Raw genomic sequence first — 27,833 nt, 5'->3', positions numbered from 1 at the left:
AAATAAGATAAATTGTAATTTTTGGCCACTGCTTGAGCTGTTCACATATGGTGAATTGTTGTTCAGTAGCTAAGTCAGGTCCAACTCTGTGACCCCACGGACTATAGCACGCCAGGCTTCCCTGTCTCTCACTATCTCCTGGAGTTTTTCAAACTCATGTCCATTGAGTCAGTGATGCCATCCAACCATCTCATCCTCTGTTGCCCCATTCTCTTCCTGCCCTCAATCTATGCCATCATGAGGAACTTTTCCAGGGACTTGGCTCTTCACATCAGGAAGGTAAAGTATTGGAGTTTCATCACCAGCATCAGTCCTTCCAATGAATATTCAGGGTTGATTTCCTTTAGGATTGACTGGTTTGATCCTCCTGCAGTCCAAGGGAATCTCAAGAGTCTCATCTGGCACGACAATTCAAAAGCATCAGTTCTTCAGCACTCAGCCTTCTTTATGGTCCAACTCTCACATAAGTGCGTGACTACAGGAAAATCCATAGCTTCGACTGGACAGGCCTTTATTGGCAAAGTGATGTTTTGAATTGCACATCCTACTCAACATCTTTCTATTTTCTTCTCAAACCAATTTTACCACTTAACCTTGATGGTCAGTTTTTCTTTCTTATCATGCATGTGTTCTCTGGGGGAGCACTTTTTATTTCTTTTAAGTACTTTTCCTTTGCATTCACAACTTGACCAACTGTTGGATAGAAAAGGCTTCTGTTAGGTCCTTCTCGGTTCTGTCTTTTATTGTATCCATCTTCAAATGAAATGTTCCCTTGGTATCTCGAATTTTCTTGAAGAAATCTCTAGGCTTTCCCTTTCTATTGTTTTCCTCTCTTTGCCTTGATCATCTAGGAAGCTTTTCTTATCTCTCCTTGCTATTCTTGGGAATTATGCATTCAGATGGATATATCTTTCCTTTTCTCCTTTGCCTTTCACCTCTCTTCTTTTCTCAGCTATTTCTAAGGACTCCTCAATCATTTTGTCTTCTTGCATTTCTTTTTCTTGGGGATGGTTTTGGTCAGCACCTTCTGTACAATGTCATGAACCTCCGTCCATAGTTCTTCAAGCACTCTGTGTACCAGACATAATCCTTTGAATCTATTTGTCCTTTCCACTGTATAATATAAGACATTTGATTTAGGTCATAGCTGAATTGCCTAATGGTTTTTCTTACTTTCTTCAGTTTAAGTCTGAATTTTGTAATACAGAGCAAATGATCTGAGCCACAGTCAGCTCCCTGTCTTGTTTTTGCTCCTGTATAGACACTCTCTACCTTTGGCTACAAGGAATATAATCTGTCTGATTTCAGTATTGACCATCGGGTGATGTCCATGTGTAGAATCATCTCTTGTTTTGTTGGAACAGTGTTTTTGCTATGACTAGTGTGTTCTCTTGGCAAAACTCAAAATAACCTTTGTTTCCTTCATTTTGTACTCCACGGCATGTAGGTACAGCAAAACCTCAGAGATATTCTAGGCTGTGTTCCAGACTGGGGCAATAAATTGAATATCATAATAAAGTAAATCACACACATTTTTCATTTCCCACTATGTATATAGTTTTGTTGACGTTCTCTGAAGTCTGTTAAGTGTGCAATAGCTTTACGACTAAATAAATAATATACAGAATTTCATTAACAACAATTTGTTTCTAAAATAAAGTCATTTGAGAATCATCTGTGCCTTCACAAGTCAAAATCTGTTTGCTGGTGGACGGTCTTGTCTCAGTCTCTGTCTGCTGACTGATCAGGATGGTGATTGCTGAAGGTTGGGGTGGGTAGGGCAATTTCTGAAAAGAAGATAACAGTGAAGTTTGCCACATCGTTTGACTCTTCCTTTCACAGATTTCTTTGTAGCATGCAATGCTCTTTAACAGCATTTTAACCCACAGTAGAACTTCTTTCAAAACTGGAGTTAATCCTCTGCAGTCTGCTGCTGCTTTTTTCAACCAAGTTTACATTATGTTCTAAATCCTTTGTTGTCATTTCAACAATCTTCATAGGTTGTTCAGCAAGAGCAGTTTCTGTCTCAAGAAACCACTTCCTTTCCTCATGCATGAGAATGAACTCTCTTTCATTTCCGCTTTATGATGAAATTGCAGCAATTCAGCCACATCTTCAGGCTTTACTTCTAGCTCCCTTCTTATTTCCACTACATCTGCAGTTACATCCTCCAGTGATTTCTTGAACCCCTCAAGGTCATCTGTGAAGGTAGGAATCACCTTCTCCCAAACTCGCCTTAATGTTGATATTTCCACCTATTCCCATGAGTCAGTGTTTTCAATGGAATCTATAATCATGAATCCATTGTAGAGGGACTTCCCTGGTGGTCTAGTGATGAAGAATCCACCTTCAAATGCGAGGAATGATGGCTTGATCCCTGTTCAGGGGACTAAGGTCCCACATACTGCCAAGCAGCTAAGCTCACCTGTTGCCACTACTGAGCCAAGGCACTGAAACTAGAGACCTTTGTCCCGCAATGAATGATCATGCATGACCCAACGAAGATCCTGTCTGCCTCAACTAAGACCCATGGAACCAAATACATAAATAAATAAATAAATAATATTTTTAGAAAAGACGATATGCTTTTTTAAAAAAATAAAATCAGTCCAGAAAGTTTTCAGTTGACTTTGCTCAGATCCAGAAGACGAGTAACTATCTATGCAGCTATACCATTAAAATATATTTCTTAAATGCTGTTACTTGAGCATCAAAATTGCTCCTTGAACCATGTGCTGCAGACCGGATGTTGTGTTGGCAGCTATGAAAACAATGTGGATCTCATTGTACTTCTCCATCAGATTCTGGGATGCTTTGTCAATCAGCAGTAATATTTTGAAAGGAATCTTTCATTCTGAGCAGCAGGTCTCAACATTGGACTTCAAATATTTGGCCACCAATGTTGTGAACAGATATGCTGTCATCCAGGCTTCATTGTTTCATTTATGGAGCACAGGCAGAACAGAATCAGCCTAATTCGAAAGGGGCTTAGAATTTTCCAAGTGGTAAGTGACCATTGACTTCCAGTAATCTGCTGCATTAGCCTTTATCAAGAGAATCAGCATGTTCTTGGAATCTTTGAAGCCAGGCATTGACTACTCCTCTCTAGGTATCAAAGGCCTGGCAGGCATCTTCTTCCAGTAGATGGCTCTTTTATCTATACTGGAAAACTTGAACTTCATGTAGCCACCTTCATAGATTATCTTAGCTAAATCTTTTGGATAACTTGCGGCAGCTTCTATGTCAGGTCCTGTCCTACCTTCTACTTTACTTTATGGAGATGGCTTCTTTCCTTAAACTTCATGAACCACCCCCTGCTATCTTCAAATTTTTCTTCTGCAGCTTTCTCACCTCTCTAAGGCTTCAGAGCAATGAAGAGAGTTGGGGCTTTGATCTCGACCAGGCTTTGGGTTCAGAAAATGTTGTGGCTGATTGGATCTTCTATCCAGACCCGTAAAACTTTCTTCATATCAGCAATAAGGATGTTTTACATTCTCAGAAACAGACTCCCATATTAAAGAATGAACTTACAGTTTCTGGGGGGAAGGAGGCAGAAAGGGATAGTTAGTTAGGGAGTTTGGGAAGGTCATGTACACACTGCTCTATTTAAAATGGATAACCATCAAGGACTTATGTATGGCATATGGTGTGTCTGTGTGTGCACACTCAGTCATATCCAACTCTTTCTGTCTTCATGGACTGTAGCCTGCCAGCTCCTCTGTCCATGGAATTTTCCAGTCAAGAATACCAAAGTGGGTTGCTATTTCCTACTCCAGGGGATCTTCCCAGCCCAAGGATCAAACCCACAACTCTGATCACTATTCTGTGGCTGTCCTGTCAGGAGGGGAGTCTAGGGAGAATGGATGTATGTATGTATACGGGCGAGTCCCTTAGCTGTTCACCTGAAACTATCCCAACACTGTTTGTAAATCAGCTATACCTAATACATAATAAAAAGGTTTTACAAAATAGATTGTTTTTCAGATGGAGTCGTTCGAGAAAATTCTGGGAAAAAGAGACAAAGAGATGAAAAACCCAACTGCCACTTTTGAAGAACCCAGGGCAAAAGCAGGATGCCTCACATGCCCCCAGCACACATGAACACTTAAGGGATCAGCCAGTCACCTACGCCACCCCTCTGACTGACCCCTGGACACACCCCTCCCCTCACCCCATAGAAGAAACCAGCTCGCCCCACCACCTTGGGGAGTGAGCGAGCAAGGAACCTGTCATTTGTTCTTGCTCCCCTCTGCTGCAGCAGGAGCCCCAATAGAGCCTTGCCTCAGTTTCTTTCGATTAAGAAATTTGATTTATTTCTATTGTCTGGCCTCTGAATTATTTCTATTGATTAAGGAGGCCAAGAGCCTGGTGTGAACAATTTGGGGATAAGAGACACATGGGGGCTGGGAGGAGGACAGGACGCAGGCCTGGGTGGGGACCAGCTTGGTGGGTTCAGGTGATCGATGTGTCAGGGGGAGACTCTCATGCATAGGCCTGGGGAACAGGGCCCTGGGCTTAATCTCTGGCAAGAGGCAACACGGGGACCACGTAGCCCCAGTGGAGGAGGCTGGTGAAGAGGCAAGTGACTGGGAGAGCAGGAGAAAGGCAGAAGGACAGCGTTAGAGTCCTGGTCAGGACAGCCAGGTGGGGGAAGCTGGGCCTCTCTGGACACGCCTGGTCACCCCCACCCGTGCATGCTCCTGGCACCTGGACACAGAGTTGACCCCAGATGGGACTGGAATCAACTGGGAGGTGGTTTTAATGAGTGTCCACAACGAGCATACTTCCAAGAACATGAAAGTCCACCTGATTGCTCTTGCCACTTCCTTAATATTCTGCTCGCATCCATTTTCAAATCTATAAATAGGGAACCCAGCCTCTCTCAGTGAGAAGACGTGAAACAGAGCACTGCCCGTGCTGAAGTGTTAACGCGACCCTCTGAGGTCAGGGCTCAGTCACCCCTAAAGCTAGCAAAGGCCAGGAGCCCCATGATAACCGAGAGATGGAGCCCTCTGTCAGAGACGTTGACCTCTCAATGCCATTGGTAGACCCACTTCCCAAGAACTAGGAGGTCTTGTCAGTCCCAACGAGTGATGGATGATCTCACTCTTTATCAGCAGATAGCCCTGAGATGTGAACGTCAGATGCTCAATGCTGCTTGGACACTGCATGAAAGTAAATTATGAGGGGGAAGAAAATGGATCACACAGGCTACCAGTGTAGAACAAGCAGCTGGAAGAGACCGTCATGTGGTGTCCGGTGGCAGCGCTGGATCCCCGTCTCCACGCGGATCCTGCAAATTCAGGTTCTGGCCTCAGTCCTCAAATTCTTTCTAATGAGCAGTTACTTTGGCCCACAAAAGATCTAGGACTTCTCTGGGACAGAAACTACTAGAAAATATATTGCTGATGACACTGCAGTTAAGGGCTGTCTTCAGGCCCTTTCATGAGATCCAGAGAGTTCTCCGGTGGGGATAGTTGGGTGTGGGGGGGTGACGTGGAAATCTTGAGTCTTTTAAGAAATGCAGGGCTTCCCTCATAGCTCAGTCCTTAAAAACTGTGCCTGCAATGTAGGAGATCCGGCTTTGATCCCAGGGTCAGGAAGATCCCAAGGAGGAGGGCATGGAGACCCACTGAAGTACTCTTGCCTGGAGAATCCCCATGGTCAGAGGAGCCCGGCGGGCACAGTCCACGGGGTCGCAAGAGTCGGACACAACTGAGCGAGTAAACCACCACCGCAGGAAGGACTGCAAGAGGGACTGGGGAGGAGAGCTGAGGGGCCAGAAGGACTCGGAGGAGAAAAGAAACGCTGAGGGACAGGAGGAGCAAGGAGTGAGTCAGGAGGGGGCTACTACTGCCAGCGTCAGTGCCGCGGGGAGGAGGGCAGGGCAGAGAGTGGACTGAGAGCGGGGTGAGCCCTCCTATAAATAGCTCCCCGCGAAGTCGGATCCAACTAGTTTCCAGGTGGTGATGGACTGGAAGGATGGCCCCGAAGCGCGTCTTGGTTTGGCTGCTCTGGTTCTACTCATGCCTGTCAGGTTCTGCACGGCGTGAAGTGGTGAGTTCAGGGATTAACCTGCGGGGAACGGACAGTTCAGTTCAGTCGCTCAGTCGTGTCCGACCCTTTGCGACCCCACGAATCGCAGCATGCCAGGCCTCCCTGTCCATCACCAACTCCCGGAGTCTACCCAAACCCGTGTCCCTCGAGTCAGCGATGCAATCCAGCCATCTCATCCTCTGTCGTCCCCTTCTCTTCCTGCCCCCAATCCTTCCCAGCATTAGGGTCTTTTCCAAAGAGTCAACTCTTCGCATGAGGTGGCCAAAGTATGGAGTTTCAGCTTCAACATCAGTCCTTCCAATGAACACCCAGGATTGATCTTTTTTAGGATGGACTGGTTGGATCTCCTTGCAGTCCAAGGGACTCTCAAGAGTCTTCTCCAACACCACAGTTCAAAAACATCAATTCTTTGGCGCTCAGCTTTCTTCGCCGTCCAAATCTCACATCCATACATGACCACTGGAAAAACCATAGCCTTGACTAGATGGATCTTTGTTGGCAGAGTAATGTCTCTGCTTTTAAACATGCTCTCTAGGTTGGTCATAACCTTCCTTCCAAGGAGTAAGCGTCTCTTAATTTCATGGCTGCAATCACCATCAGCAGTGATTTTGGAGCCCAGAAAAATAAGGTCTGACACTGCTTCCATTGTTTCCCCATCTATTTCCCATAAAGTGATGGGACCGGATGCCATGATCTTAGTTTTCTGAACATTGAGCTTTAAGCCAACTTTTTCACTCTCCTCTTTCAGTTTCATCAAGAAGCTCTAGTTCTTCTTCACTTCCTGCCATAAGGGTGGTGTCATCTGCATATCTGAGGTTATTGATATTTGTTCCGGCAATCTTGATTCCAGCTTATGTTTCTTCCAGCCCAGCGTTTCTCATGATGTCCTCTGCAAATAAGTTAAATAAGCAGGGTGACAATATACAGCCTTGACGTACTCCTTTTCCTATTTGGAACCAGTCTGTTGTTCCATGTCTAGTTCTAACTGTTATTTCCTGACCTGCATACAGGTTTCTCAAGCGACAGGTCAGATGATCTGGTATTCCCATCTCTTTCAGAATTTTCCACAGTTTATTGTGATCCACACAGTCAAAGGCTTTGGCATAGTCAATAAAGCAGAAATAGATGTTTTTTCTGGAACTCTCTTGCTTTTTCGATGATCCAGCGGATGTTGGCAATTTGATCTCTGGTTCCTCTGCCTTTTCTAAAACCAGCTTGAACATCTGGAAGTTCATGGTTCACGTATTGCTGAAGCCTGGCTTGGAAAATTTTGAGCACTACTTTACTAGCATGTGAGATGAGTGCAATTGTGCGGTAGTTTGAGCATTCTTTGGCATTGCCTTTCTTTGGGACTGGAATGAAAACTGACCTTTTCCAGTCCTGTGGCCACTGCTGAGTTTTCCAGCTTTTCTGGCAAATCGAGTGCAACACTTTCACAGCATCATCTTTGAGGATCTGAAATAGCTCAACTGGAAATCCATCACCTCCACTAGCTTTGTTTGTAGTGATGCTTTCTAAGGCCCATTTGACTTCACATTGCAGGATATCTGGCTCTAGGTGAGTGATCACACCATCGTGATTATCTGGGTCATGAAGATCTTTTTTGTACAGTTCTTCTGTGTATTCTTGCCACCTCTTCTTAATATCTGCTGCTTCTGTTAGGTCCATACCATTTCTGTCCTTTATCGAGCTTATCTTTGCATGAAATGTTCCCTTGGTATCTCTAATTTTCTTGAAGAGATCTCTAGTCTTTCCCATTCTGTTGTTTTCCTCTATTTCTTTGCATTGATCGCTGAGGAAAGCTTTCTTATCTCTCCTTGCTATTCTTTGGAACTCTGCATTCAGATGGGAATATCTTTCCTTTTCTCTTTTGCTTTTCGCTTCTCTTCTTTTCCCAGCTATTTGTAAGGCCTCCTCAGACAGCCATTTTGCTTTTTTGCATTTCTTTTCCATGGGGATGGTCTTGATCCCTGTCTCCTGCACAATGTCACGAACCTCTGTCCATAGTTCATCAGACACTCTATCAGATCTAGTCCCTTAAATCTATTTGTCACTTCCACTGTATAAACATAAGGGATTTGATTTATGTCATACCTGAATGGTCTAGTGGTTTTCCCTACTTTCTTCAATTTAAGTCTGAATTTGGCAATAAGGTGTTCATGATCTGAGCCACAGTCTGCTCCCGGTCTTGTTTTTGCTGACTGTATAGAGCTTCTCCATCATTGGCTGCAAAGACGGGGCCTTAAGACCCGAGAAGAATGGGGTTGTCGGAGGCGGATCGGGGAACGATGTGGCGGGGCCACCTCCCTGCTTTTAAAGCTCAGCGCACTCCTCTCCCCTGGGCTCCTGCTCCTCCGCCCCCACACCCCGGCTGATTGCCGTGTGTCGTCCCCCCCCCCTCGCAGGGAAAAGACAAAATTTGGGTGAAAAAGGAATCCCAGCAGGAAGGGAGGGGAGGCAGGGAGACGTGGGAGCAAGGGCAGCGTCACGAAATGCTGCTGCAGGCCCCCCGGCTCGCCCGTTGGGAATTCGCAGCCACTGAAGCAGGTGCAGGACAGGTGGCGGCCGCTCCCGAGGCTCCGAACCCACGGGGTTCAGGGGAAGGCTAGGTCGAGTCTGGCCAGTTGTGTTGGGCCCAGGGGATTTGGCGGCAGATGGGCAAGGGTCTAGGTGGAGTCCGCCACTTGGGCGGGGGGGTGGGGCAGTGCAGGAGGGAGGAGCGGGGAGATGGGTGGAGTCTGTCCTAGCAAGCCTCCTTAGAGTCCTGCTTGGTTACAACACTATTCCCCATCCATACTTTCTGTCCGTGAAACACAGGGCCTCCAAAATCTTCCCATCTGTGAAGGGACCCTAAACCTGCCCTCTGTCAACTGGCACCCTATCCTCTTGCCTGAGAATTCACCCCAGAAAAAGCCTCCCAGCCTGGCCCCCAGGACGTAAAGCAAGAGAGATGGGAGAAGACTTTCCCAAAGTGTGTGACACAGGGCACCCCCACTTCTACCCTTCGGTCCCACATTCAGATTCCCTAAGACTATGGAGACAGTGGCCTATAATAGCTATTATTTAAGACAGGAGTTGGAGAACCTTTTCTTCAAAAGTCCTGGAGAAGGAAATGGCAGCCCACTTCAGTATTCTTGCCTGGAGAATCCCATGGGCAGAGAAGCCTGGTAGGCTACAGTCCTTGGGGTCACAAAGAGTCGGACACAACTGAGTGACTTGACTTTCACTTTCTTCAAAAGACAGAGAGTAAATCTGTTGGTCTGGACAGGCCACTTGCTGTCTGTGTGCATTATACATCTCCACATTTGTGGTACAAGAGAAGGCAAAGATGACCTGAAAAAAACAAAAGAACCGTGTGGCTGCCCTGGGTCACACCACAGTAATGGATGGCTCATCCCCTAGGGACTCATCCAAGGGGTGCCTTAGCTGCCTGTTTGTGAACGAGAAACTTGCTCTATCCTGCCTTATAGGTTCTGGGTGGTGTGAATGTGAAAGGATTGTGGGTCCAGCAGTTATAGGCTAATGTCCCCTGACCCCCTCTGCTCTAGAGTGGCTTCCTTGGTCTCTGGACATCAGGGACACTGCATGAAGCCTCAGGCATGAGCACACACATGAGTGTGTGTATGCTAAGTTGCTTCAGTCATGTCCAACTCTTTATGATCCTGTGGACTAGTGTCCTCTGTCCAAGAGATTCTCCAGGCAAGAATACTGGAGTGGGTTGCCATGCCCTCCTCCATGGGATCTTCTCTCACCCGGTAATAGATCCCACGTCTACACCAGCTCCGACATTGCAGGCAGATTCCTTACTGCTGAGCCACGGGGGCAAGCCCCGGAGAATAGTAGTCCTACAACAATTCTAATGTCACGCCTAAGCCACCTGCTGTTGTCTCTTATTTGTTGCCTCTGGCCCTTCTTGTACCAAACCATAATATCACTTCAATCCTATGATGGCTGGTCGATCTAAACTAATGATTAGGAGTTGATGAGCCCAGATCATGATGGACAACGTTGACATTCCATGACCAGAGGTCTCACCTCTACCAGCCCCCAGGACCATAGCAGGAGCCACATTTATATGCTGTGGTATTCCCCACTGCAAATCGCATGGCCTTGCTTCAGGTCATAAAGGGTCTGTGTTGTGAACCTCCAAGTAAAAGGCCATAGACGGCACATAGCGCCTTTCCGACCAAAGATACCTCTGACGTCACAGGTTCTTCTGGGTGATCTGCCCAAGAAGCAGGTTATCATTCACCAATCATCTGTGACTGCTTTTGTGCTAGGACACCAGTTGTAACAAAAACTGTGCTCTGCAGAGCCTGAAATATGTCATATGCACAGTTATAGAAATCTATGGGCCACGCTGGGAAATAAATGGAGATCGGATAGGGACGACACTCCTGCAGCCCTGGAGAGGTTGTAGGTTGGTACTCTGTCATTTTCTCCAGGATATGATATTGTTTACACATACTACTGGGGGATGAAGGTCAGTGTCAGAAGTGTGAACTTGGAAATGGCTTCTATGGTAGCCCTCACCCCACGGTAATTTACTATCAAGATTTTTCATTCATATCGCAAATGCAATGGATGTGAAAGGAGCACTAAGAGGATCAGTGAATGGGTGACACTGCTGTGGGCAGGACGTGGGACAGATGTGTGTTCCTTATCACAGATCTCATGCATCACAGTAATAACAGGCAGGCCATGATGATGTTTCAGATTGCTGGACATGATGTCAGTACCACTCTAGGTCCTTATGAATGTTGCGGTGGCTTCTCTGCCAAGTGTACACTTACCTCAGTCAATGGCCATGTGGCTTCCAAAGGCCAGAAGGACTTCTGCACCTGCTGTGGTGATAAGAGGGCCCTCCTTGCTGATGCCTGGCATCTCTGTCTCTAGTAATGGGTTCTGAATATAAGACCTGACTCAGTGCTGGATACTGCGCAAAGGATCTGGACATTTTGTTAGGATGTCTGCATTCAGCTTCCTCATCATCTTGCCTAGTGTTTGTCTTGTTTTTTTTTTGTTGTTTTTTTAATTTTTCCTTTCAATCGTGTAGTTTTTAACAGGGCTCACTGCTCATCTGTTTGCCTCTAGGATGACCCTGTGCTATGAGCCAGCATCGAACTCTCTGCAGTCAGGCCTGGCTGCAGTGGGACTCTCTAGTCACTTTGACCACTGCATCAACTTTGTTTCTGAAATAGAGCACTCCACCTGGCATCAGCTCTTTCCAACTTCTCCATCTTTATTCCTGCTGGAAGCCCACAGGAATACCATCTCGTACCACTATCGCTGACCTTCAGCAAAAGTCATCCATGAGCTATTGGAGATGCTTCTCATCCATTCTTTCCTCTTGGGCTCCATAGAACCTGGTGGACTGCACACTTTTCTGCCCTTTCATAGCATGTCCACCCTGGCAGATTCACTTCTCTGAGCCTTTGATCCCCTCCTCTACCACCTGCCTCGGAAGTTGTGGATTTTCTCTTTCATGCCATGTGGGCCAGGCCTTCAGGATTCCAAGACCCATCAAAGCGGTAGATCAGCAGCATCTCCTCAGCCTTGTTAAATCCTGCGACCCCTAATTGTGAATTCTCCTTTCTGCAGCTTTGGGTTCTGTGTTGGCCTTAGGAGCAGAGTAGAGATAATGTTATGTGGTTTCACTGCTTGCTCAGCCTGTAGCTGGTGTTGGGGGGAAGGGAGGCCTTCCTGCTCTGCCTACCCAGCCCTGCAGCTTTACTCTGCTGTCACTTAAGTGGGGGGAGGAGGTAATGGGTCTTGTTCTCCCAACCCTGCCCTCCCCTGCTTTTTCCTTCACAGACGCTCACTCTCTTTGCTACAACTTCACCGTCGATCCTCAGCCCAGTCCTGGAGAGCCATGGTGTGTGGTTCAAGGCCAGGTAGATGGGAATGTTTTTCTCTCCTATGACTGTGGTGGTGCCATGATCCAATCCACAAATCCTTGGGAGAGGAGGTGAAACCTACGAACACTTGGGAAACACATTCAGAAACACTCAGAGACATCGGGTACTTCCTTAAGGGGCAATTTCCTGACGTTATACCAGAGAAACACACGGCTAGGGGTAAGTTCAATTCAGTTCAATTCAGTCACTCAGTCGTGTCCCACTCTTTGCAACCCCATGGACTGCAACATGACAGGCTTCCCTACCTTTCACCAACTCCCAGAGGTTGCTCAAACTCATGTCCATCAAGGCAAACTCATGTCCATCGAGTCTAAGGGTGAGTTGCTGCTGCTGCTGCTAAGTCGCTTAAGTCGTGTCCAACTCTGTGCGACCCCATAGACGGCAGCCTACCAGGCTCCGCCGTCCCTGGGATTCTCCAGGCAAAAATAATGGAGTGGGGTGCCATTGCCTTCTCCAAAGGGTGAGTTAGGAAGCCCAAATACTGAAGAAGCACACTGGGGGCTTAGCTGCATCCATTGTTTATGGGTAAAAAATTCAATTGGATATTGGTCCATTCCTAGTAATCCAGAGGAAGGAGGGAGCCTTGGAGGAGAGAACAGGGCCAGATTACCTGGGCCCAGGGAAGGTGGAGGCAAAGAATTTGTCAAGTCGAGAGCCTGAGCTCTTTCTTTTCCTCGGTGGGGTCAGGCCCTCTGATGCTGTGAGCCAGGATGACGTGCTGGTGTGAAGAGGATGGACACAGCAGTGGATCCTGGCAGTTCGGCTTCAATGGACAAATGTGCCTCCTCTTTGATTCAGAGACTGGCCACTGGACCGTGGTTCATTCTGGAGGGAGACATATGAATGAGAAGTGGGAGAATGACAGAGCTGTGACCGACTTCTTCAAGAAGGTCTTCATGGGAGACTGTCAGGCCTGGCTTCAGGATTTCATGGTACCCTGGGAGGACATGTTGAAGAGTGCAGGTGAGACAAGTATAAAGAAGTGGTAGTCCACTCAATGTGATATGGACCTCCCCTCTGTGTGTGCATGTGTGTGTCTGTGTGTGTGTGTGTGTGTTGGCAAAGTGATCCATCGAAAGTGAGCTGTTCCTGAAACATGGATGGACATAGAGAGTGTCATACTGAGTCATGTAAGTCAGAAAGAGAAGGAGAAAAATCACAGGACACGCCTTATATATGGAATCTAAAAAGAAACAGTACAAAGGAATTTACAAAACAGAAAGAGATTCACAGACTTAGAAAACAAGCTTATGGTTCCCCGGGGGAAGGGATAGGTAGGGACTTTGGGAAGGTCATGTACACACGGCTCTGTGTCAAATGGATAACCAGCAAGCTCCCCCTGCATAGCACATGGAACTCGCCTCAGTGTTATGGGCCAGCCTGGACGGGAGAGGGGTTTAGGGGACAAGGGGTACATGTATATCTATGGCTGAATCCCGTCACTGTCCACCTGAAACTATCTTAACATTGTTAATGGCTATACCCCAATTAACAATGTTTTTGGTGTGAATAAAAATAAAATAAAAAAATGTAAAAAAAAAATTTTTTAAGTGAGTTGTCCTGGGAGAACAATGACCCGGGGTGCTCTGGCATCCTCCTTCCTCTTCCACCTCCTGACATCTCTCCTCACAGCACAGGCCTTTGGGTGACTGAACGTGGATTTTTGCTGATCCCAATCCTGTAGACATCTTTTTGATTTCAGGGATTTATTTCTCCCTGTACCCTCTTTCCAGAATCTTCTTTTAAATGTCACCAATCCTACTTCTGGAAATCTGTCAATACCACGCTGCTCTCAGCTCCTGAGGACTCCATCCTCATGTCACCATCTCTGTGTCACAGCAGGACTGAGTGGCTGTGTTGGAAACCTTGCTCCCCCATTAGCTTGTCAGAGCCCCGTGAGGACTAGGCTGCTCCCTGCCCCCATCTAGCCTGAGGACCTATCACTGGGGCCTCCATGTGATGGGTGCAAGCTGTCTGCACAGTAGGGGTACTTGGATCAGGGGGGTGAGGAGGCATCTGCTGAGTCTGGAGTCTGTACAAGGGCTTCACTCTTACTCTCCTTGCAGCATCACCGACCACAGTCCCCACTACAGTGCAGCCCATGGCCACAGCCATCGATCTCAAAACCGGGATCATCATTGGAGTTCTCGCCGGTTTCGTCATAATGGGCATCGTAGCCTGGATCCTTTACAAGAACAGGTACTGAGGGCAGAATTCAGAGGGAAGCCTGGGGCATGCGGGCTGGTGTGAGGATGGGGAAGGTGAATCCCAGCCAACCCCTGCCCCTCACTGAACCTCCTCATCCTGGAAATGAGCAGGTAGATAAGACCCTATATCACCTGAGAGCAGAACTCAGACAAGCTCAGCCCTGAGTTCTGAAAGCTCCCCACTGTCAGGTGACAATGAGAAAGGGGGGCCTTCAGTAGGCTGAGACTCTGCTGATGCTAAAAGGTTTTAACCACATCACCCTGACTGAGCACAGCCTGCTGGCTGGTAGGGCCCAGGGTAGGTGGTGTGAGAACAGCCGGCACTCAGGGCGAGGGCAGGACTCACGGGGGCTGAGAGCAGCATGGGGGCTCCACATGATGTGTCAGCGGGGAGGGGACCCAAGGTGAATGGAGCTGGGCTCTCATCTCAGGAGGAAGGGGAAGGGCTTTGCAGATCCAGCTCCAAAGGCCTGTTCTCACAGGAAGTGGCTTGGGTCAAGCAGGCAAGGGAGGAGCCCCACAGGAGAGACCATGGGAAGGGGTGAGGCCAGGCCCGTGCTCCTGGAGCAGCAGCAGTTCTGCCTCAGCCTGTGGCCTCCTGGGGACCCAGGGCCTCCATCAGTGAGCGGTCCTGCCTTGAGTAGAGGTGACCGAATGGTGGGCCTGAGCTGGGGTGGAGGCGCCCAGCTGGGCTGTACCAGGAAGAGATGGGGGCAGGGACCCTCGTCCTGAGAGCTGTTTGTGCTGCTGACTCAGAGGCTGGAGGGGAGCAAAGGAAGGAGGTTTGCCTGCAGCCCCCCAAGGCTGTCAGGAGGCAAGGCCCCTCCTCCGGGGACCTGCTCCCTGGTCCTTTAGGCCCCCTCAGGGAGGATCCAGACCTGAGTAAAGGGAGCAGACTGATTTCTTACTGGCTCCAGTCCTGAGCCTAAGCAGGGGGTGTCAGGGCCTGGGTGACTCTGTGATGCAGGAAGGAAGGAGGAGGTGTCAAGAAGCTGCTGGGCCTGGGGTGGGGGTGGGGGTGGAGGACATAGGAGCCCCTCAGTGAGGGCGGGGCTGGAGGGGTGCTGGGGAGGGACAGCCCCAGGAAAGTGATAGGAGTTCCTCAGCCTCCTGGACCAAGGCCTCTTTCTTTTTTGCCTGAGACTGTGTTCTTAGAATGCCCCTGACAGGTGCTGTGCTGCTTTCACTCAATGTTTTCTTGGCCACCTTTGTTTTCCTTCTGTTTACTTTAGAGCCACGAGTTCGAGCCTGACTTCCGGTTACGATGACCCAGTAGCTGCATTGTCTCTTGTGTCGTGTCACGTCTGGTGAACAGCCTCCTCAGTCTCTTTTTTTTTTTCCAACTTATTTGAACTCTTGGTGCTAAGTGATGGAATCCCTGCAATGAAATGTTCAGCTACTTGAACAAGAAATCTCCACAAATAGGACACTTTCTGTCTTCCTCTAGTTTGTGAAAAATCAGACTCTCCTCTGTATGGCAATGTCATTGTTGCAAATGATGATAATGCGAGAAAAATACCATCTGCTATTACACGACTCAGGGATTCTTTCTATGTTCAGAGAAACAACTTCAGAGTATTTTCAACAAAACAAAATATTATGCCTGAATGTCTCTTTTAGTCATTTTATCTCCTAATACGAATACTAAGTCAGTATCTTGCTATGGCAAAAAACACATTCTTCAGCTTTCTTTTCTTCAAGGAGGGAACTTGGAACATTTCACCCCTTTTCCACCGTATCGGATTAAATACACCTGATGATTCCGCTATGTTTATTGTGGAAGCAGAGAATAAAAAGAACGCTCTTAAAGTAACACGCAGGCTGGCTGTCCAGTTGGCAGCATGCCAAGTTATAGCAAGTCATTTAGCTACATTTAGCTACAGTTCTTTAGTCATTGCCTTCTGGCCTCTCTGGAGTCTTGGCTCCAACACAACCCTTGTACACAGGCCTTCCGTTGTAGACCACGTACGGTCACCTGTGGCCTGTCGGATTAACACTGGGGAGCACTGGGTAAGAGTGAATCTTGATCACTGAAGACAAAGTCCGACAGGTTAGGATGGAGAAAGAAGTAGGAAAAAAATGCAGGATGACTAAAAAGAAGACGGAAAAGGAAGCAACAGAGGCAGCTGGGAGGCGAGCTGGGGTGGGGGGGGCCTTGTGGGAAGGAGGGGAGAAGCCAACACAACCTGGGGCGTTTTGTTCACAAAAGTTAAGGGGTCTTTGAGGGTGGAGTATTTAAAGTGCATTTTGCTTTTTAATGTCACAGCTGTTTTTTGGCCTTGTTGCTGATTTTAATGAGGAATTACATTTGAATATTGCAGATATTTCCTCAGTATAATTATTCTTTGCATTGTTTTTCAACAGGGCTTCCTCAGCCTCAGGACTGAAGACTTTGGGCAGTGGGCGGAGCCGGAGGTATAGACACATTCCAGGCTACGATTTGCCCCTTAATCTTCTAAAAGTGCTGGAAAGAATGTCTCTAGCTCACACCGCAGGCCATCTTTTGCTGATACTGCTGCTCATAGAACCCAGGAAGACTCTGGGCAGTGAGTGTGCTGGGATCTGGGGCTCTGGCAGGGGAGGTGGAGCATGGGAGGAGGGGAAAGGAAGGGGCTCCATGCTGGTGGGGGCCTGTCTTCCAGCTCTTAGGATGGTGAGAATGTGGTTTAGCTGGACTGGCTGCCCAGGAGGTGACACCCTGCCTTCCGGGACCCCGCCCAAGACAGGGTGCCTGTGCCTGTGCTCCTGTAGCAGCTTTCCCTCTCCTGCCAAGCCCACCTCCTACTGCAGTAAAAACCTTTCCGATGACTAGGGGCCCATCGTGAATGTAGCCTGTGTTCTGTGGTCTTTTTTTTTCCATTCCTGTTGAAAGACCTGTCTGCTCAGATGGATTTTAAGTCACTAGAAGGCAGACATTGTCTTCTGTTTTTGCTGCCTCAGAGGTTGGGACATGATGGTAAAAATATGTCAGATAAATCTTCCTGCTAACAGTATTCGACCCAGGGGATCCACAGTGGCATCAAAGAGATTAAACCTGACAGTTAAAGGTGAGGCAGGACTGAGGATGCAGTGGAGGGAGGGGGTCTGGGACAGAGACCCCTCCCTCTGCAACCAGGCCCTGGAGGGGAATCTCCCAGACACATCTGTGGTTTTCTCTCACAGATGCCCACTCTCTGTGCCTCGACCTCACTGTCAAATCTCAGTCCAGACCTGGCCAGCCCTGGTGTCAAGTCCACGGCTCCGTGGACACAAAGCCTTTCCTCCAGTATGACAGTGACAGCAACAAGGTCAAACCTTTGGGTGTCCTGGGAAAGGAGGTAAATGACACAAAAGCATGGACTGAATTGAGCCAAACGCTGGGAGAAGCAGGAAGAGAGCTCAGGATGGTCCTGCCTGTCATCAAACTGGACAAAAAGGAGATGAAGGGTGAGTATGGGAAGGGGATGGGGAGCTTCAGACAGCAAGAGAGGGGTAGGGATGGAGTGCATGCGGGGAGGTCCTTCCTGTGAAAAGACTGAACACGATCCAGCCTTAGAGACCTGGTGGACCTGATGGGTACGAGGGGGCAGGTCATGGTCAGAAGATCATGGGCCCCTAGATGTGCAGACACACTTGAGTGACTGGGGAGGATGGACTGTGGACCATCCAGAAAGATTCATTGTGTGGGCGACACAGGTCCTCCCACCCTGCAGGTCAGGCTGTGTTGTCAGCGTGAAGCCTAATAATGCTCTGGTGCATCCTTGCACTTCAGCCTCAATGGACGGACAGCCCTCCTCCTTGACACCATGAGCATTATCTGGACAATCATCGATCCTCGAGCCACAGGGATCAAAGAGGAGTGGGAGAACAACCAGGAACTGGCGGAGTATTTCAGGAAGATCTCAGTGGGAGACTACAGCTATTGGCTTAGGGAATTCCTGGAACACTGGGAGAACACGCTGCTCCCAGAGCCCATAGGTAACTGAGTAGGGTGTGGGGGAGGTAGGGGAGGTGGTAGCTTCCTTCAAAGGTCTAGTGCCTTCATGCCTAGCACATATGTTTGTGCAATTGAAAATATGATGGATGGATGGAGTGACTGATCCCTTGGTGGACTTCCTATCTGGAGAGTCAGTGATGGGCGTTGCATAGGATTTCCCAACATCCTCCTTTCCCAGCCCACCTCCCTCAGCACAGGAGCCCCGTTACTCATTAACCAATGACCCAGTCCCCTGGCACTGCTAGATGGTCCCCAAATCTATATATGCATTGTTTCCAGGCCTTCTCTCCCCTCTGTTGTACTGATCCTTTAACCAACTCTGATGTCACTTAATGAAGCCCTTATCCCTTCCCAGACAGAATTAAGGATCCCCAATTGTGTCCTCCTCAAAAAGGACTCCTCACAGTAAACATGTCCACCGGAAAGATAATCAAATGGACATTTGCTGTCTCAGTGACTCAGATGGTATAGAATCTGCCTGCAAGGCAGGAAACCCGGGTTCGATCCCTTGGTTGGGAAGATTCCCTGAAGTAGGAAATGGCAACCCACTCCAGTATTCTTGCCTGGAGAATCCCATGGACAGAGCAGCCTGTTGGGCTACAGTCCATGAGATCGCGAAGAGTCGGACATGGCTGAGTGACTAACACAACTCAGTAGAAATATTAGCTCCGCAAAGACACAGCACAAGCCCATTCATCGTTCCACATCAGGACCTGAAGTGTGGCTACACATGAGTCAGTAACTATATGGAGAACATGTGCTATCTAAGGACAGCAGGTGCTGAGGAAGGTGTATTCTGAGAGTTGACAAGGCTTTTGCTTTTTCATTTTAGAACCACTAATAATGGCCCCAGATATCGGCCAGTCTGCATCCATCCAGTTGGTCGCTTGCATTGTCCTATTGATCATCACCCAGTTAGTTCTAATTGTTTCATCGTCATGAATCTTATGAAGAAATCAGGGACCACAGCAGGTGCGAAGCCGGCTGGCCTCTGGCTCCTGGGCAGGTTTGTTCTGGTCAGGACTTGGGAGAGGTGAGCCTTGGGTCTCACCAAGCCCCTCCACTGGACCCATCTTTCCCTACATGATGTTCTTTCTTGGTCTTGGGCCTCCACACTTCCCTGTAGGGTTGGGAACCACTCTGTTGTTGGGGTAGAAGAGGCTGGTGTGGGCAGCAGGACAGTGCAGTGGGAGTGGGGATGAAGACAAGTGTCTTTCCTTTGGGGGCACCGGGTATAAGATGTAGACATGGTGGGGTGGGGTGTTGTCCTGAGATCTTACTCAGGCTTTCCCAGTCCTTTGATGAAAAAAACCTTTTGTTCTCTGATGATAGCATTATCTAGCTCCACAGTTCCCCCAATGTTCTAATAGCTATTCCATCATCTGGATGTTTCTCCTTGGACTATGAGAAGGTACAGTGTTAAACCAACTCTGGGTGGCAAAACTGACCCTTGATGACAGTCTGGCTGTTGATCTAATATACTACCTTCTACTCAGAGTGGGATTTAACAAGAAGCTAAAGAAGCTCATGTTTAAGAATTCCTTCACTTTCCACGACTGTTGATGGGCCCTTAAGATGTATTGACTTGGTCATTTTGAGGATTTGCAAAAGTCAAATATTTGCTCACAGTCAGTTAAGACTTCCAGTTCTGTTCTTTCCATCAGACTTCCCTTCATGTGGGGTGGAATCGGGGTGAGGGGGTGGAGGTTGGCATTTTTAAAATTCTGTTAAGAAGATAATGCATTAGGTATATACTTTTGTGGTTAATGAGACATAATTTATGTGTTCACACTCACTTTCATGTATAGTTAAGTTACCGCATGCTTTTAGGGCTGAATGTGTTCTTCTTCTTTTTTTTTTAGAAAACCTAAATTTATCTGTTAAGCTATCACAAAGACAAAACAATTATCTGAAATACTTTGAGAACTTCATCCCAATTTCGCTTGTTCTTTTACAGAAACTGACCTGAGAGGCTGGAAATGAAAGGATACAACCTAAGCAGTTAGAACAGGCTGATGAAACATGGTAAAAGGAGCAAAGGCTAGGCAGGAGCACTTGTGTTAGTGGTAGTACGTGCGGCTGGGCTGTTTCTGAAGAGGCTCCCTAGAGTTAACTGACCTGGGTTCCCAATTAGTAAAAAGACCTTTATCCCTGTGGAAAGTGCAGAGATCAGGATTTCTCTGAGACCTCTGTTTTTCTTTTTTAAGGAGTTAAGGGTATCCTTAGGCCCTAAGGAGTATAGCTTAGATTCAGCCTCTCTTTCCCACGCAGTCTACCTACACCTTCAAACACCAGTGCATTTCCACCACTTAGTCCTGCTAGGGTTTCAGGATGCTTATGGTGAAGGTGGGAATTATAGCCCTCCTCAGAGGGTACACCTAGACACAAAGGTTTGGGGTAAATCATAAACTACAAATACCCTCCTGGTTAAGTTAATTCACCTTTGTTAATAAAGGTCATAGTTTCTTCTGCTGGTGACAACTTCTTGTCTCAGTATACTCTGTCTCAAGAAAGAACTGGTTCAGGTAAGTTTTGGAGAAAGAAAAAGACTTTCATCAACACCCACTCCACAGTGGAAGAGGCGCCAAGTTCTCTCCTACAGTCATGAGCAGAACCCTAAAGCAGCGCCCATCATTTTCAGTGATCAACATCTGCATCCTCAAACTGTCCAGCAACTGTTGGTGTAGTGTCTACCTCCATCCCATCTTCATAATCTCTTACTCAATCTACTGTCCGGACTCCAGCCGTGTTATACTGGCTGCTCACAGACTGAGAAAGCATTCCTTCCAATCTGCCCATTGTGGCTTGGCCTTCTGCTGTTAAATGGGATAATCCTTCTTCATAGGTGTAAAATATAGGGATGTCTCCCTGCCCTTGTTCATGGGCTTCCACATCATATTCGTCTCCATTGTAAGCATCTGAATCTTCATCCTCAGGATCTGGATGCAGAGCCTGGCATTCACACATTGCTGTGAACATTGCCTCCAATACTGATTTATCACTAGGCACAAATCTAAATCCAGCAATAGGTTCAATGTCATCATCACTATTTTCCTCTTCTTCATCAGCAACTGATTCTTTTGATTCTTCTCCAAATTTGGCATTCACCATAACATACAGATGCTCTCGTGGATAGGCGTTTAGGTCCCTGGATACTGCATGCAAACTAATGGTGGGGTATTCCAGGGAGAAGCCTAATCCAGAGCCATCTTACCAAGACATGTGGCTTTCAGCGATGTAAAGGGTGCCGGTGCCGAGGCCCTTCCCATTCAGCACAGCCTCGGTGTCTGGTTGCTGCTGCCATAGGCCCTCAGCAGACAGGGCGGGCGGGAAACTTCTGAGGAAGCTCGTTACTGCAAGGAGCGCTGAGACACCTGGCTGAGGCACCGCAAACCCCTCTTGCTGCGTCCCGCCCCCTGAATGTGTTCTTAATTCATGTGATAAAATCTTCACTTCCAGGAAGACTTGTTGAAACCACTCAGTCGGTGGTGTATGGTTACACAGTCTGTGTTGCCATACAGTAGAAAGTATACATTTGGTCAAAGTCCTGGTTCCTAGAACAGTTTCTAAAACCCACATTTTGGTGTCATATTTGGTGTTCTGAGCAGAGAAAAATAGCTTTTCTTTAGAGACCTAGCAGACTAATACATATGCAGAAACCACAGTCAAGTGCTAACTGCTTAGATGTCATGACACAAAAGTGTGAGGCTACCAGTTGAATTATGATGTAGATTAATATATATATTAACATACTGACACATTAATGGGTAAAAGTGTATCCAGAAGAGAAGAAAGGATAGAGTGTGATATAGCCATAAATGGAACACTATAACCCAATAAATAAAGAATAAATCGCTGCAGTAAAAACATAGATGCCTCATAAAAAGGATTTGAGAGGCCAGTGCTGGACACAAAAGAATATATACTCTGTGGTACTCCTTTTTGTTGTGTTACATTATTGTGAGGTTTAACTGAATTGTTTTTTTTAAGATGTATTTATTTTTGGTTGTGCTGGGTCTTCATTGCTGTGTGTGGGCTTTCTCTAGTTGCTGCTCTCTAGTTACGGTGCAGGAGCAGCTCACAGTGATGGCTTTTCTCGTAGCAGAGCGCAGGCTCTGGGCTGCAGGCTTCAGTAGCTGGGGCACACAGGCTCAGTAGTTGCAGCTCCCAGGCTCCAGAGCACAGCCTCAGTATTTGTGGCCCATGACCTTAGTTGTTTCGCAGCATGAGGGATCTTCCGGGACAGGGACTGAACTCGTGTCTCCTGCGTTGGCAGGCAGGTTCATTACCAATGAGCCAACAGGGAAGCCCCTACCCAAATTATTAACAAGACATTCTAAGCTTAATTCTAAATCTTATCTCAATAATTTATGGATGAAGATTAGATGTTCCATGACTTGCAACCAGGAAATTATGCATACTGGAAAAGATATTATTTAAAGGACTTTCCACAACCTAGATGGATCCTTATCAGGTGCTCGAAACTAGCTCATGCACAACAAAACTGAAGAGAATTAGCTCTTGGATTAATATTTCCCACTTAGAAAGGGCGACTGCCTTGAACTGGCTAACAGAGAACACTGCTGACCTCAGAAACACACCTAAAAATAATGCTCAAACAAACAGGATGTTTGAGCTCATACATTCATACCAGGATGAGAAGAAGAGAGCATCAGAAAAAATTTTACCCTTTAAACTTTCACTAATGTCTAGACAAACTTGAAGTTTTCTCCTCTCAGGAATATATTCAGTGATGCAGAGAATTCAATTCTACATTGTACCTTTTTTGCCCAATGACAATCACATGAATGTTTATTGAAACTCCTTTATTTTAGGGGCTCAAATGTGTTGCAGTCCTTATTAGGTGAAGGAGATCTCACCTGGAAATAGGATGTGTGCAGATGTAATCCAACCAAGGTCAGGGTGGATTAGGGTTGGCTCTAATCCAGTGACTGGTGCCTTTACCAGGAGGCATGCCTGGTAAAGAAATGTGGACACGCCAAGAAGAGATGGATATAGGAAAACAAGACATATGAGAAGAATGTCATGGAGGGACAGAAACAGACACTGGAGCTACGCAATGCCAAGGGTTTCTGGCAACCACCAGTGCTGTGCGTAGTACCTCAGTCTTGTCCGACTCTGCGACCTCATGGACTGCAGCCCACCAGGTTCCTCTGTCCATGGGGATTCTCCAAGCAAGAATACTGGAGTGGGCTGCCATTTCCTTCTCCATGGAACCACCAGTAGTCAGGAAGAGAAAAGATGGAGCCTCCCTTAGAGCCTTCAGAGAGGGCCCTACTGACAGCTTGATTTCGGACTTCTAACCCTAACAGTCTTGAAAGAATAAATTTTGGTTATTTCAAGCCATAGAGTTTGCGGTAATTTTTTATGAAGACTTCACTGTCCCAACCAAGCTTGTGGGGGCTTAGGCTGCATTCCCAGGGCAAAGGGAACTGGTGAGCAAGAAGGAACGCAAGAGAGCAGTTTTAGAAAAGAGCCAAGAAACAGACCAAGGGATGTCTAGAAACGTGACACCTAGTAGACGAGGTAAGAAATACCAGCGAAGGGAACACTGATCAGTACACGACAATGGGAGAACTGGCTAATCCTGTAACTAAAAGAGGATTTCTATTTAGCACAATACACAAACGTTCATTTTAGGTTGATTAATGCATGAAGGTGACTGTTCGTGGGGACTCAGGGCTATACGCCAGTAGGAGCACGTTTGGTGAGTAGTTTTAGATATGGGGCTGGGGCATTAAAAAGGAGAAGGCACATTTCCAGGTAGAAACCAGACAGAAATCTAAAATTCCTGGCTAAGCCCTGGGATGAAGTCCTGGCAGCCAGCCCCTTCCCAGAACCACCCCGAGCTGTGTGTGGCTTTGCGGCAGCTGGAAGGCCCAGTATCTTGGAGGAATTGGCCAGTGTGACTGTATGTTTGTGAGAGAGAGACAGACAGAGAGGGTATGCGTGAGAGGAGCAGGGCAGAAGAGAGGAGTGATTGTGTTAGTTGCTCAGTCATGTCTGACTCTTTGCGACCCTGTGCACTGTAGCCCTCCAGGCTCCTCTGTCCTTGGGATTCTCCAGGCAGGAATACTGGAGTGGGTTGCCATTTCCTACTTAGGTGTGTGGGGCAGTGACACTAATTTGTGATAGGAAGGTGAACGTGAAGAGAGTGAGGGAATGCTGGAAAGAGTGTGTTGGATGTGTGGGGAGCAGCCACAACCAGTGTGTGAGAAAGTTGGGAGCCTTGGTGTGTGTGGGTGTGTTTGTGTGTGTGACTGTGGACAGGTGAGCCTGGCACAGAAGGGGAGTGGACAGTATACGTATGCAGAGGGCCGGGTAGGGGATGCCCTGGGGGACCCAGAGAGGAGGAAGAGAGTGAAGGGAAATGGCTGTGAGGGGAAAGTTTCTTGATGGCAGTGGAAGTAGATGGGAGCCTTCTGTGTGGAACTTTGTGTGAAGGAGTGTGTACAGACTGTGAGGAAGCCAGGGTCCCTGTGGGAGGGGAGCCCGCTGTGGCTTTGCAGAGAGTGGAGAGCGAGTAGGGCAGGCAAGCAGGCCCTTGTGTGTGAAAGGAAGTTGGTGGTGGGTGGGGGATGGGGTGTGCACAGTGCGAAGGGGGTGTGAAGAGACCTGCATGGAAAATTTCAGGGTGACGTGCACAAGGGTAGAAGGATATAAGTGAGAAACATGAAGCATATGTGGGGAACAGGTGTATGTGTGGGGGGCTGTGTGGGAAGCTGGAGAGTCAGGGTGGGCTGTGGGTGATGGAGGGCAATGTGGACGGTGAGGGGGCTTGTGTGTGTAATTCTGGGGGCTGAAGTGTGGGGAGACAGGTGTGCATGGAGAGTGTGGGGTGAGCAGTGTGTCAGGACTGTTGCTGAAGAGGCCTCAGTGGTGACCGGCTCCCCAACTTCTCCCTTCTCTGGGCCTGGACCCTCTGGTCTGGACTCTGAGGTTCCAAGGGAGCCAAAACTGGCAGGGACAGGGAAGAAGCCGTCATTTACTTTCTTTTTTTAGGTTGAAACACCACACTAAAATATGGGCCTTGTGACAGGTGTCAACTGGGGTCACCTGTCTTCACCAGCTGATGCCTCCCCCCAGGCCCAGGGGCTGAACTGCATTCCCTCCCTCAGTTTCTAGTCACCCTGGGGCTTCCCTGACAGCTCAGTTAGTAAAGAATCCACCTGCAGTGCAGGAGACCCAGGTTCGATTCCTGAGTCAGGAAGATCCCCTGGAGAAGGGATAGGCTACCCACTCCAGTATTCTTGGGCTTCCCTGGTGGCTCAGCTGGTAAAGAATCCGCCTGCAATGTGGGAGACCTGGATACGATTCCTCGGTTGGTTCGATCCCCTGGAGAAGGGAAAGGCTACCTACTCCAGGATTCTGGCCTGGAGAATTCCAGGGACTGTATAGTTGGACCCGACTGAGTGACTTTCATTTTGGAGCCTCTGAGCAATAGGATTCCCTTCAATCCCCTCCTGCCTACTAAGCTCAGGGGGAGGAACTCCTGTGGGGGGTGCAACAGGTGGAGGAGGGGACCCAACCCTCTCCACCGCGCCCTTCCCACCTCTCCAGGCCCAGACCCCTCACTGTCCCCCAACTCCTTCCTCCCCACCTTGCCCTTCTCCCCACCTTCCCTCATCTCTTACCGCTCATCCTCATCGCAGGTGTTCCCAGGTCTGTCCAGCAGCTCAGGTGGGAAGCCAGGAGCCTGCATGGCAAGACCCCAGATCCACCCTTAGACACTTACGGCCCGTGTGTCCTGGACTCTGTCCAGCAGGAGCAGAAGCAGCTTCGACAGAAAAGTGGGGACTTGGGAGCCTGAGCTGTGCCCTTGGAGACTACTCCCCAGCAGCTTTCAAATACAACCTACGGTCCCTCCCCCCGCCCTCCCCCTCCCTTTCCCTTTCCCTCTCCAACCCAACCACACTCCACCCCACCCCTCCCACACTACCCCTTGTCCCCCCTCCAGGAAATCCTGGAGCCAATACCCACCTTGCCAAATCCTCCCTGCTGTCCTGAAGAGGTCACCCTAATACTACGACTACTTTCCAAGGGATGGTTTGTTTTTTCAGCTAGGTTGATAACTGCGGGATTCAGACAGGATCACATTTCTTTTTCACATGTCCTGCCCTTGGCACTCTCCTTCCCATGTAGCTGATTCCGCTCCCCAGTGTGTGTTAGGGCTACTATACTGGCATCCGCATGTACCCTGGGGAAGTCCTCAGCCATAGTGTCTACAGAACATCAGGGGTTAAATGGAGACACCAGTGAGGATCGGGGAAGGGTGGAAGGACACCAAGTCTTGGGTCCCCTCTGCCTGTCCTGCCTTTCAGGGGACTTGAACCCTGTGTCTTAGAAACCAGCCTTTTGAGAGCTCCCTTCCTCCCTGTCTGAGTCCCATGGGACTGCTATAACAAGTAACCATACATTGCATGGCTTACAAACAACAGGAACCTTTTCCCCATGGTTCTGGAATCTGGCAAGTCCGAGAGCAAAGCACTGGAAGATGTCTGGTTCACAGAGGGCTGTCTTCTCACGGTGCGCTCACCTTATGGAAGGGTGGAGGGAACACAGGGTCATTTTCTATAATGGCTCTGACCCATTATTTTGACTGTGTGGATCACAACAAACTGGTAAATTCTTAAAGAGATGGGAATACCAGACCACCTGACCTGCCTCCTGTGAAATCCACCCGAGGGACTGTTGCCCGCCAGGCTCCTCCATCCATGGAATTCTCCAGGCAAGAATAGTAAACTGGGTTGCCATTTCCTTCTCCAGGGGATCTTCCTGACCCAGGGATTAAACCCAGGTCTCCTGCATTGCAGGCAGGTTCAGAGCTACCATATGATACAGCAATCCCACTCCTGGGCATATATCCAGAGGTGATAGGTGATGGAGAGAGATAAACTGGGAGGTCAGGATTGACATATACACACTACTATACTTCAAATAGATAACCAACAAGGACTTATTGTGTGGCATAGGAAAATCTGCTCAATATTCTGTAATAGCATAAATGGGAAAGGAACTTGTAAAAAAAAAAAATAGATACATGTGTATGTATAATTGAATCACTTTGCTGTACACCTGAAACTAACACACATTTTTCATCAACTATATATTCCAATACAAAATAAAAAATGTTAATTAATTAAAAATAATAAATATTGATATTGAGCATCTTCTCATGTGCCTATTGGTCATGTGTAAGCCTTCTTTGGAGAAATGTCTATTTAGATGTTCTGCCCATTCTTTGATTGGGCTCCCTGTTTTTATTATTGAATTGTAAGAGCTTTTCATATATTTGGAAATTAAGCCCTTGTTACCTGCAAGGGTGACAACATTTGCAAATCTTTTCTCCCAGTCTGTAGTTTGCCTGTTTTGTTTTGCTTATGGTTTCCTTTGCTGTGCAAAAGTATATAAGTTTGATGAGGCCCCATTTCTTTATTGCTTTTTCTCAGCTTTTTGCTTTCTGTTTCTACCAGAGTTGAAGCCATCTTGAATTGGCCTTCTTTCAGGAACTTTAATTTCTCCTGGATGGTTCTGGGAGGAAGAGAAAGTTTTTTTTTTGAATGACAAATAATACTGGATCATTATAACTTCTGTAATTTTCAAAGATTGTACATTATACAAAAAAAAAAGGAAGGGCAAAGTGTCGAATTACAC

At 47.7% G+C, this 27,833-nt stretch overlaps 1 protein-coding gene, 1 long non-coding RNA gene and 1 pseudogene across 3 annotated transcripts in view; 1 reads left to right on the top strand and 2 right to left on the bottom strand.

Moving 5' to 3' along the window:
• The first annotated feature begins 2,109 nt into the window (after window positions 1-2,109).
• Window positions 2,110-23,521, top strand: LOC145521405 (uncharacterized). Of its 2 annotated transcripts, none has more exons than XM_081529962.1 (8): window positions 2,110-2,208; window positions 5,118-5,305; window positions 12,663-12,938; window positions 14,042-14,174; window positions 16,547-16,728; window positions 17,345-17,608; window positions 17,934-18,139; window positions 18,991-23,521. In XM_081529962.1, the coding sequence occupies exons 3-7, from the start codon at window positions 12,686-12,688 to the stop codon at window positions 17,969-17,971; spliced, it is 870 nt and encodes a 289-aa protein (XP_081386088.1). In that variant the 5' UTR covers window positions 2,110-2,208; window positions 5,118-5,305; window positions 12,663-12,685; the 3' UTR covers window positions 17,972-18,139; window positions 18,991-23,521. The 2 variants fall into 2 exon arrangements, with proteins under 2 accessions (XP_081386088.1, XP_081386090.1); XM_081529964.1 differs by having other exon boundaries at window positions 2,137-2,208; window positions 5,121-5,305; window positions 12,774-12,938.
• On the bottom strand, window positions 20,796-21,748 carry LOC145521933 (methylosome subunit pICln-like; annotated as a pseudogene).
• The window catches only part of LOC145521413 (uncharacterized), a 7,094-nt gene continuing 1,395 nt past the window's right edge, over window positions 22,135-27,833 (bottom strand). The window contains exons 2-5 of the long non-coding RNA XR_014065372.1: window positions 26,609-27,710; window positions 26,160-26,401; window positions 25,814-25,875; window positions 22,135-22,422 (exon numbers count right to left, since the gene is read on the bottom strand). This is a non-coding gene — a long non-coding RNA (uncharacterized LOC145521413). The remainder of the gene's footprint in view (window positions 22,423-25,813; window positions 25,876-26,159; window positions 26,402-26,608; window positions 27,711-27,833) is intronic.

The sequence above is a fragment of the Giraffa tippelskirchi genome, chromosome 9 (assembly GCF_054371585.1).
Source record: "Giraffa tippelskirchi isolate mGirTip1 chromosome 9, T2T-mGirTip1v1.2.pri, whole genome shotgun sequence".
NCBI classification, from domain to species: domain Eukaryota; kingdom Metazoa; phylum Chordata; class Mammalia; order Artiodactyla; family Giraffidae; genus Giraffa; species Giraffa tippelskirchi.
The sequence above is the reverse complement of the archived record's forward strand: the minus strand, read 5'-3'. Positions and strand labels throughout refer to the sequence as shown.

What these genes read in the sequence shown, in the direction of transcription:
- LOC145521405 (XM_081529962.1), top strand. Translation starts at nt 12,686, where the DNA reads ATGACGTGCTGGTGTGAAGAGGATGGACACAGCAGTGGATCCTGGCAG. An exon ending in GGACATGTTGAAGAGTGCAG is followed by an intron (nt 12,939 to 14,041) that starts GTGAGACAAGTA and finishes CTCTCCTTGCAG; the next exon opens with CATCACCGACCACAGTCCCC. An exon ending in TGGATCCTTTACAAGAACAG is followed by an intron (nt 14,175 to 16,546) that starts GTACTGAGGGCA and finishes GTTTTTCAACAG; the next exon opens with GGCTTCCTCAGCCTCAGGAC.